General features: G+C 44.1%; 1 protein-coding gene across 1 annotated transcript in view; it reads right to left on the reverse strand.

Annotated features, from left to right (window-relative positions):
• Positions 1-12,249, reverse strand: part of LOC143294886 (protein FAM91A1-like) — a 51,990-nt gene that overhangs the window by 21,932 nt on the left and 17,809 nt on the right. The window contains exons 8-12 of the mRNA XM_076606407.1: positions 5,925-6,031; positions 4,554-4,592; positions 1,767-1,891; positions 1,096-1,232; positions 283-380 (exon numbers count right to left, since the gene is read on the reverse strand). Of these exons, the coding sequence (XP_076462522.1) occupies positions 283-380; positions 1,096-1,232; positions 1,767-1,891; positions 4,554-4,592; positions 5,925-6,031 (506 nt within the window). The remainder of the gene's footprint in view (positions 1-282; positions 381-1,095; positions 1,233-1,766; positions 1,892-4,553; positions 4,593-5,924; positions 6,032-12,249) is intronic.

Here is a 12,249-nt window from a genome sequence, read left to right on the forward strand (position 1 = left end):
TGAGGAAGGCGGTGAGGGTGTGTGTGTGTGTGTGTGTGTGTGTGTGTGTGTGACCTACAGGGGAGAGGTTTCCCATCATGAGGAAGGCGGTGAGGGTGTGTGTGTGTGTGTGTGTGTGTGTGTGTGTGACCTACAGGGGACAGGTTTCCCATCATGAGGAAGGCGGTGAGGGTGTGTGTGTGTGTGTGTGTGTGTGTGTGTGTGTGTGACCTACAGGGGACAGGTTTCCCATCATGAGGAAGGCGGTGAGGGTGTGTGTGTGTGTGTGTGTGTGTGACCTACAGGGGACAGGTTTCCCATCATGAGGAAGGCGGTGAGGGTGGAGTCAAACAGGAAGGCGATCCTCTTGGTCACCACCAGGTTGTTCTGACTGCCTGTGTCTGTAACATCATCATCATCATCGTCATTGTCATCATCATCATCAGATCACCACCAGGTTGTTCTGACTGCCTGTGTCTGTAACATCATCATCATCATCGTCATTGTCATCATCATCATCATCATCATCGTCATTGTCATCATCATCATCATCAGATCACCACCAGGTTGTTCTGACTGCCTGTGTCTGTAACATCATCATCATCATTGTCATCATCATCATCATCGTCATTGTCATCATCATCATCAGATCACCACCAGGTTGTTCTGACTGCCTGTGTCTGTAACATCATCATCATCATCGTCATTGTCATCATCATTATCTGGTCACCACCAGGTTGTTCTGACTGCCTGTGTCTGTAACATCATCATCATCATCATCATCAATTATCTTCACTTTCCTCACACACACACACACACACACACACCATGCACACCACATGCACACACAAACACACACACACACACACCACACACACACACACACACACAAACAATACAACACAAGAGATTAGGATGCATCGGTCACAAAATACACACATGCACAAACACACACACAAATGCAAATGATTTTTTACATCCACCTCCAACACAGACAGACAGGCGCTCACACACACACACACACACACAGACACTCACAGACACGCAGGCACAGACAGACAGACAGGCAGGCAGACAGACACAGACAGACAGACACAGGCAGACAGACAGACAGACCTATAGCCTCCAGAGCAGCCGGCACTTGAGAACTGTTGTTGGAGTTGTTGACGGAGGTCAGGAGGTCGCCGGGGTCACTGGCCGTCAGTTCCACGTTCATGGCGTTGTTCAGGTCAATCAGCAGGTGCTCCTGGACACTGCAACACACCACACTGTATTGTATTGTATTGTATTGTATTGTATTGTATTGTACTGAGTTGTATTGTATTGTACTGTATTGTACTGAGTTGCATTGTACTGTATTGTATTGTATTCTATTGTGTTACCATTTTTTGTCACAACACACTTCTCTGTATGCAACTGGGCTGCTCTCCCCTTGGAGAGTGCGTCACTACACTGACAGTGCAACCCTTTTTTTTCTGCCAGCAATTTTTATTTGTTTTCCTATAGAAGTAGATTTTTCTTCAGAATTTTGCCAGGGACAACCCTTTTGTTGTCGTGGGTTCTTTTATGTGTGCTAAGTGCATGCTGCACATGGGACCTCAGTTTATCATCTTATACAAATGTGTAGTGTCCAGACCAGCTGTAGCGACTCACTGTTTAAGCAGGGAATGTTACTCAGTTTTGTATGCACAGTTTGAAAGTGCACTGTCACGACTCAATGTGTTTCAGCAGGGAATGGGACTCAAGACTTGCATGCACAGTGTGAAAGTACAGCTGTTGTGACTCACTGTGTTTTAGCAGAGGAGAGGGTAGGGGACTCCAGCACAGACCAGGACGGGTGGTAGTCCAGGGACCCCGCGTCCATGTTCTTCTTCCTGGCAAACCCCAGCCGGCAGTACATGGACACCGCGTTCTGTCCACACACATTGCACAACACGTGTACACTGCTGGACTGTATAGCTCAATGCAACACACACATCACACACCACATGTACACTGCTGGACTGTATAGCTCAATGCAGCACACACCTCATGTACACTGCTGGACTGTCAGATAGCACAATGCAACACACAAATCACACACCATATGTACACTGCTGGACTGTATAGCTCAATGCAACACACACATCACACACCACATGTACACTGCTGGACTGTATAGCTCAATGCAACACACACATCACACACCATATGTACACTGCTGGACTGTATAGCTCAATGCAACACACACATCACACACCACATGTACACTGCTGGACTGTATAGCTCAATGCAACACACACATCACACACCATATGTACACTGCTGGACTGTCAGATAGCTCAATGCAACACACACATCACACACCATATGTACACTGCTGGACTGTCAGATAGCACAATGCAACACACACATCACACACCATATGTACACTGCTGGACTGTATAGCTCAATGCAACACACACATCACACACCATATGTACACTGCTGGACTGTATAGCTCAATGCAACACACACATCACACACCATATGTACACTGCTGGACTGTATAGCTCAATGCAACACACACATCACACACCATATGTACACTGCTGGACTGTATAGCTCAATGCAACACACACCATATGTACACTGCTGGACTGTGTAGCTCAACACAACACACACCTGACATATACCATGTGAAAACATCTGAACTGTATACCCCACCACAGCACACACCTGACACAAACAACATGTGTCAACACCTGGACTGTATATCTCAAGACAACATACACCTGACACACACAACATGTCAACACCTGGACTGTATATCTCAAGACAACATACACCTGACACACACAATTGTGTACACAACTGTCCTGGATACCAACACAACACACACCTGAGAGGTAAACATGCTGTGAATAAGTCACACACACACAGAGAAAGAGAGAGAGAGAGAGAGAGAGACAGAGAGAGAGACAGAGAGAGAGACAGAGAGAGGCAGAGACAGAGGCAGTGATAGAGACAGAGACAGAGTTGGAGAGGGAAAATGTTTCACTGTGCATTCAACACTGAAGCCTTTTCCAATAGCAAATCATCACAAACATGCCTTGACAAACACATGACTTTTCGCTCATACATTCAGTTCACCCTCCCTCTCTCTCCATGGTCTATCATCTCCCCCCCTCCCCAAACACACAGACACACACACGCCTACAGACAATGGATTGTTCTGAAAGTATTCCTGTCAGTGGATTGATACTGACTTTCTTTTCCTGATTCACATGGCTTCCAAATATACAGAATCAGATCACTACATGCAAAGAACCAGATCCCTATATGTATGTATAGAACCAGATCACTACATGTACAGAACCAGATCCCTACATGCACAAAATCAGATCACTACATGCAAAGAACCAGATCCCTATATGTATGTATAGAACCAGATCACTACATGTACAGAACCAGATCCCTACATGCACAAAATCAGATCACTACATGCAAAGAACCAGATCCCTATATGTATGTATAGAACCAGATCACTACATGCATAGAACCAGATCCCTATATGTATGTACAGAACCAGATCGCTACATGTACAGAACCAGATCACTACATGTATGTACAGAACCAGATCACCACATGTACAGAACCAGATCACTACATGCATAGAACCAGATCACTACATGCACAGAACCAGATTCCTACATGAACAGAACCAGATCCCTACATCCCTACGTGTACAGAACCAGATCGATTCATGAACAGAACCAGATCCCTACATGTACAGAACTAGATCACTATATGTATGTAGAGAACCAGATCACTACATGTACAGAACCAGATCACTTCATGTACAGAACCAGATCCCTATATGTATGTACAGAACCAGATCACTACATGTACAGAACCAGATCCCTACATGTTCAGAACCAGATCACTACATGAACAGAACAAGATCACTATATGTATGTACAGAACCAGATCACTACATGTTCAGAACCAGATCCCTACATGTACAGAACCAGATCACTACATGCACAGAAACAGATCACTACATGTACTGAACCAGATCACTATATGTATGTACAGAACCAGATCCCTGCATGTACAGAACCAGATCCCTACATGTATGTACAGAACCAGATCAGTACATGTACAGAACCAGATCCCTACAGCCCTACATGTACAGAACCAGATCGATACATGTACAGAACCAGCTCACTATATGTATGTACAGAACCAGATCCCTAAATGTACGGAACCAGATCCCTAAATGTACAGAACCAGATCCATACGTGCACAAAACCAGATCCCTACATGTACAGAACCAGATCACTACATGTACAGAACCAGATCACTACATGAACAGAACCAGATCACTATATTTATGTTCAGAACCAGATCCCTACACGCACAGAACCAGATCACTATATGTATGTACAGAACCAGATCCCTACATGCACAGAACCAGATCACTATATGTATGTACAGAACCAGATCCCTACATGCACAGAACCAGATCACTATATGTATGTACAGAACCAGATCCCTAAATGTACAGAACCAGATCACTACATGCACAGAACCAGATCCAACACAGAACTCACCTTCACCAGAACCGGGTCGATCTGCAGCACGTTGGCCAGCTGTAGGACAAAGACCACACACACACACACACACACACACCGTCAACCATTGGTCTATCTGTCGTCCTCCACTACCTACTGTTCACCTGTCATCATCCGCTACATGTTGTCCACCTGTCATCATCCGCTACCTGTTGTTCACCTGTCATCATCTGCTACCTGTTGTTCACCTGTCATCCTCCGCTACCTGTTGTTCACCTGTCGTCCTCCGCTACCTGTTGTTCACCTGTCGTCCTCCACTACCTGTTGTTCACCTGTCATCATCCGCTACCTGTTGTTCACCTGTCATCATCCACTACCTGTTGTTCACCTGTCATCATCCGCTATCTGTTGTCACCTGTCGTCATCCACTACCTGTTGTTCACCTGTCATCATCCACTACCTGTTGTTCACCTGTCATCATCTGCTACCTGTTGTCCACCTGTCGTCATCCACTACCTGTTGTCCACCTGCCGTCATCCACTACCTTACAGGGAGGGTTTGCAGGCCCGCTTTCTTGGTGGACCTTTCATCACCGACAGATCAAGAAGTAGGTGATATAACATGATGGGCAGCCCACCACCATGACTAGCACTGCCTTTGTTCAGACATGTTTTTCAGTCCCTGACACCACTGAGGTAAGACAGTTTTCGCAGCATTACTGCTGCCCTGTTTCAGTCCTCACAAAGCTGCAGACATGAACAGCAGATCAATGAAAACCAAACTCTGCCTCAGTCCGGTCAGAATTAATCTCAGCATATCACAAGACACAGCAGTCAATAACTGAATGTCAGTTTCTGCCTGTCTGTAATTTGTCTTCAATGAATAAAAAAAAAAGATAATCAGAAAACACTGCACAGTCATTAACTGAATACAAGTTTTTTCCTGTCTGTATTTTGTCTTCAATGAATAAAAAGGTAAGTCATAGTGATCAGACCAATATCCTCGTATCACAGTTCAAACTATGTATCTGTTTATTATTTCATTTATTACAGGATATTTCTGGAGTGCATAACAATAGAGCAATATGCGCTTTAAAGTGACATTAAAACATTTTTTCTAAACTGATACATGTATAAAAACTGACTATAAAAAAAGAAGTAATGCTCTTTAAAGTGACATCAAAACAATTTTCGTAAACTGATACATGTACAAGACTTTAAAAATGATAAGATGAAACAATGCTCAATATATCAAAACCACAAGGATTATATGCAAAACGATCCCATTTGTACAATCATGGCTCATACATATGTGCTACTGCACACATGCAAACACACTCACACATGCACACACACACACACACACACACACACACACCCCCCTTGTCCCTTAGTAACGGCAGTGACTCACTTCAGCAACTGTGGTGTGCTCGTCAATGGAGACAAAGATTTTGTACAGCAAGGTCTCAAAGTAATCCCCGAGAACACGGTTCATAACAAAGCCCTCCAGAGGTGGCACTGAACACACACAACACCTGGAGATCAGTCATTAGTTCACCTGAACAAACCTGTCCAGTAATGGTACTGAACACACACAACACCTGGAGATCAGTCATTAGTTCACCTGAACAAACCTGTCCAGTAATGGTACTGAACACACACAACACCTGGAGATCAGTCATTAGTTCACCTGAACAAACCTGTCCAGTAATGGTACTGAACACACACAACACCTGGAGATCAGTCATTAGTTCACCTGAACAAACCTGTCCAGTGTTGGTACTGAACACACACAACACCTGGAGATCAGTCCTTTAGTTCACCTGAACAAACCTGTCCAGTAATGGTACTGAACACACACAACACCTGGAGATCAGTCATTAGTTCACCTGAACAAACCTGTCCAGTAATGGTACTGAACACACACAACACCTGGAGATCAGTCCTTTAGTTCACCTGAACAAACCTGTCCAGTAATGGTACTGAACACACACAACACCTGGAGATCAGTCATTAGTTCACCTGAACAAACCTGTCCAGTGTTGGTACTGAACACACACAACACCTGGAGATCAGTCATTAGTTCACCTGAACAAACCTGTCCAGTGTTGGTACTGAACACACACAACACCTGGAGATCAGTCCTTTAGTTCACCTGAACAAACCTGTCCAGTAATGGTACTGAACACACACAACACCTGGAGATCAGTCCTTTAGTTCACCTGAACAAACCTGTCCAGTAATGGTACTGAACACACACAACACCTGAAGATCAGTCCATTAGTTCACCTGAACAAACCTGTCCAGTAATGGTACTGAACACACACAACACCTAGAGATCAGTCATTAGTTCACCTGAACAAACCTGTCCAGTGTTGGTACTGAACACACACAACACCTGGAGATCAGTCATTAGTTCACCTGAACAAACCTGTCCAGTGTTGGTACTGAACACACACAACACCTGGAGATCAGTCATTAGTTCACCTGAACAAACCTGTCCAGTAATGGTACTGAACACACACAACACCTGAAGATCAGTCCATTAGTTCACCTGAACAAACCTGTCCAGTAATGGTACTGAACACACACAACACCTAGAGATCAGTCATTAGTTCACCTGAACAAACCTGTCCAGTGTTGGTACTGAACACACACAACACCTGGAGATCAGTCATTAGTTCACCTGAACAAACCTGTCCAGTGTTGGTACTGAACACACACAACACCTGGAGATCAGTCATTAGTTCACCTGAACAAACCTGTCCAGTAATGGTACTGAACACACACAACACCTAGAGATCAGTCATTAGTTCACCTGAACAAACCTGTCCAGTGTTGGTACTGAACACACACAACACCTGAAGATCAGTCAGTTCACCTGAACAAACCTGTCCAGTAATGGTACTGAACACACACAACACCTGAAGATCAGTCAGTTCACCTGAACAAACCTGTCCAGTAATGGTACTGAACACACACAACACCTGGAGATCAGTCATTAGTTCACCTGAACAAACCTGTCCAGTAATGGTACTGAACACACACAACACCTGGAGATCAGTCATTAGTTCACCTGAACAAACCTGTCCAGTAATGGTACTGAACACACACAACACCTTGAGATCAGTCATTAGTTCACCTGAACAAACCTGTCCAGTGTTGGTACTGAACACACACAACACCTAGAGATCAGTCATTAGTTCACCTGAACAAACCTGTCCAGTAATGGTACTGAACACACACAACACCTGGAGATCAGTCATTAGTTCACCTGAACAAACCTGTCCAGTAATGGTACTGAACACACACAACACCTGGAGATCAGTCATTAGTTCACCTGAACAAACCTGTCCAGTAATGGTACTGAACACACACAACATCTGAAGATCAGTCATTAGTTCACCTGAACAAACCTGTCCAGTAATGGTACTGAACACACACAACATCTGAAGATCAGTCCTTTAGTTCACCTGAACAAACCTGTCCAGTGTTGGTACTGAACACACACAACACCTGGAGATCAGTCATTAGTTCACCTGAACAAACCTGTCCAGTAATGGTACTGAACACACACAACACCTAGAGATCAGTCATTAGTTCACCTGAACAAACCTGTCCAGTAATGGTACTGAACACACACAACACCTGGAGATCAGTCCGTTAGTTCACCTGAACAAACCTGTCCAGTGTTGGTACTGAACGCACACAACACCTGGAGATCAGTCATTAGTTCAACTGAACAAACCTGTCCAGTAATGGTACTGAACACACACAACACTTGGAGATCAGTCATTAGTTCACCTGAACAAACCTGTCCAGTGTTGGTACTGAACACACACAACACCTGGAGATCAGTCATTAGTTCACCTGAACAAACCTGTCCAGTAATGGTACTGAACACACACAACACCTAGAGATCAGTCATTAGTTCACCTGAACAAACCTGTCCAGTAATGGTACTGAACACACACAACACCTGGAGATCAGTCATTAGTTCACCTGAACAAACCTGTCCAGTAATGGTACTGAACACACACAACATCTGAAGATCAGTCATTAGTTCACCTGAACAAACCTGTCCAGTAATGGTACTGAACACACACAACACCTGGAGATCAGTCATTAGTTCACCTGAACAAACCTGTCCAGTGTTGGTACTGAACACACACAACACCTGGAGATCAGTCATTAGTTCACCTGAACAAACCTGTCCAGTAATGGTACTGAACACACACAACACCTGGAGATCAGTCATTAGTTCACCTGAACAAACCTGTCCAGTGTTGGTACTGAACACACACAACACCTGAAGATCAGTCCTTTAGTTCACCTGAACAAACCTGTCCAGTGTTGGTACTGAACACACACAACACCTGGAGATCAGTCCTTTAGTTCACCTGAACAAACCTGTCCAGTAATGGTACTGAACACACACAACACCTAGAGATCAGTCATTAGTTCACCTGAACAAACCTGTCCAGTAATGGTACTGAACACACACAACACCTAGAGATCAGTCATTAGTTCACCTGAACAAACCTGTCCAGTAATGGTACTGAACACACACAACACCTGGAGATCAGTCATTAGTTCACCTGAACAAACCTGTCCAGTAATGGTACTGAACACACACAACACCTAGAGATCAGTCAGTCAGTTCACCTGAACAAACCTGTCCAGTAATGGTACTGAACACACACAACACCTGGAGATCAGTCATTAGTTCACCTGAACAAACCTGTCCAGTAATGGTACTGAACACACACAACACCTGGAGATCAGTCCTTTAGTTCACCTGAACAAACCTGTCCAGTGTTGGTACTGAACACACACAACACCTGGAGATCAGTCAGTTAGTTCACCTGAACAAACCTGTCCAGTAATGGTACTGAACACACACAACACCTGAAGATCAGTCATTAGTTCACCTGAACAAACCTGTCCAGTAATGGTACTGAACACACACAACACCTGGAGATCAGTCATTAGTTCACCTGAACAAACCTGTCCAGTAATGGTACTGAACACACACAACACCTAGAGATCAGTCATTAGTTCACCTGAACAAACCTGTCCAGTAATGGTACTGAACACACACAACACCTGGAGATCAGTCATTAGTTCACCTGAACAAACCTGTCCAGTAATGGTACTGAACAACACAACACCTGGAGATCAGTCAGTTAGTTCACCTGAACAAACCTGTCCAGTAATGGTACTGAACACACACAACACCTGGAGATCAGTCATTAGTTCACCTGAACAAACCTGTCCAGTAATGGTACTGAACACACACAACACCTTGAGATCAGTCATTAGTTCACCTGAACAAACCTGTCCAGTAATGGTACTGAACACACACAACACCTGGAGATCAGTCCATTAGTTCACCTGAACAAACCTGTCCAGTGTTGGTACTGAACACACACAACACCTAGAGATCAGTCAGTTAGTTCACCTGAACAAACCTGTACAGTAATGGTACTGAACACACACAACACCTGGAGATCAGTCCATTAGTTCACCTGAACAAACCTGTCCAGTGTTGGTACTGAACACACACAACACCTGGAGATCAGTCCGTTAGTTCACCTGAACAAACCTGTCCAGTAATGGTACTGAACACACACAACACCTAGAGATCAGTCCGTTAGTTCACCTGAACAAACCTGTCCAGTAATGGTACTGAACACACACAACACCTTGAGATCAGTCATTAGTTCACCTGAACAAACCTGTCCAGTAATGGTACTGAACACACACAACACCTAGAGATCAGTCATTAGTTCACCTGAACAAACCTGTCCAGTAATGGTACTGAACACACACAACACCTGGAGATCAGTCATTAGTTCACCTGAACAAACCTGTCCAGTGTTGGTACTGAACACACACAACACCTGGAGATCAGTCATTAGTTCACCTGAACAAACCTGTCCAGTAATGGTACTGAACACACACAACACCTGGAGATCAGTCATTAGTTCACCTGAACAAACCTGTCCAGTAATGGTACTGAACACACACAACACCTGGAGATCAGTCATTAGTTCACCTGAACAAACCTGTCCAGTAATGGTACTGAACACACACAACACCTGGAGATCAGTCATTAGTTCACCTGAACAAACCTGTCCAGTAATGGTACTGAACACACACAACACCTGGAGATCAGTCATTAGTTCACCTGAACAAACCTGTCCAGTAATGGTACTGAACACACACAACACCTGGAGATCAGTCCGTTAGTTCACCTGAACAAACCTGTCCAGTAATGGTACTGAACACACACAACACCTGAAGATCAGTCATTAGTTCACCTGAACAAACCTGTCCAGTAATGGTACTGAACACACACAACACCTGAAGATCAGTCATTAGTTCACCTGAACAAACCTGTCCAGTAATGGTACTGAACACACACAACACCTGAAGATCAGTCATTAGTTCACCTGAACAAACCTGTCCAGTAATGGTACTGAACACACACACACACACACACAATACCTGACACAGTTAATTCACCTGCTTTCCAGTCCAGGGGAGAAACAGTTCATTAGAAAAACAGTGTAAATGTCACCAACAAATAAATACACACAGTTTTGAAGGGATCCACAAAGAAACAGTTGATAACAGAAAAGCAAACCAACAAAAAATTAAAGTTAACTTTGCACTCAAAAAGAAAAACAAAACAAAGCAAAACAGCAACAGCAACAACAAACACACACACATACACAAATCCCACACAATCAGAACTGAAACCAGTCTTTCTCAACAAATGATTCACAGAAAAGAAGAAAAAAAATTAACTCTTGAACAATTGCACTGTACAATAAAAAAATAAAAAAATCTATCGAAAAAATAAAAAAAGAAAGAAAAAAAAATAATAAAAAAATAAGAATAAAAAGACGAGGAAGACAAGCATCATCATCAACAGCCTCCTCGTTTAACATCAACTATTGAAAAAAAATTTGCAAATGACAGTGGCCTCCCATACCCTGCTCTCACAGTGACCTCAGTTCTGATGTTATCTCCACTTCCATGCTTGTGGCGAGTTGGCGCTAGTCTTTGTACTGTTGACCAGGAACGGTCACTGAAGAGACATGGTGCCAGTCTTTGTACTGTTGACCAGGGACTGTCACTGAAGAGACATGGTGCCAGTCTTTGTACTGTTGACCAGGAACGGTCACTGAAGAGACATGGTGCCAGTCTTTGTACTGTTGACCAGGAACGGTCACTGAAGAGACATGGTGCCAGTCTTTGTACTGTTGACCAGGAACGGTCACTGAAGAGACATGGTGCCAGTCTTTGTACTGTTGACCAAGAACGGTCACTGAAGAGACATGGTGCCAGTCTTTGTACTGTTGACCAGGAACGGTCACTGAAGAGACATGGTGCCAGTCTTTGTACTGTTGACCAGGAACGGTCACTGAAGAGACATGGTGCCAGTCTTTGTACTGTTGACCAGGAACTGTCACTGAAGAGACATGGTGCCAGTCTCTGTAATGTTGACAGGGACTGTCACTGAAGAGACATGGTGCCAGTCTTTGTACTGTTGACCAGGAACGGTCACTGAAGAGACATGGTGCCAGTCTTTGTACTGTTGACAGGAACTGTCACTGAAGAGACATGGTGCCAGTCTCTGTACTGTTGACCAGGGACGGTCACTGAAGAGACATGGTGCCAGTCTCTGTACTGTTGACAGGGACTGTCACTGAAGAGACATGGTGCCA

This window comes from Babylonia areolata, chromosome 20 (assembly GCF_041734735.1).
Source record: "Babylonia areolata isolate BAREFJ2019XMU chromosome 20, ASM4173473v1, whole genome shotgun sequence".
In the NCBI taxonomy this organism is placed as follows: domain Eukaryota; kingdom Metazoa; phylum Mollusca; class Gastropoda; order Neogastropoda; family Buccinidae; genus Babylonia; species Babylonia areolata.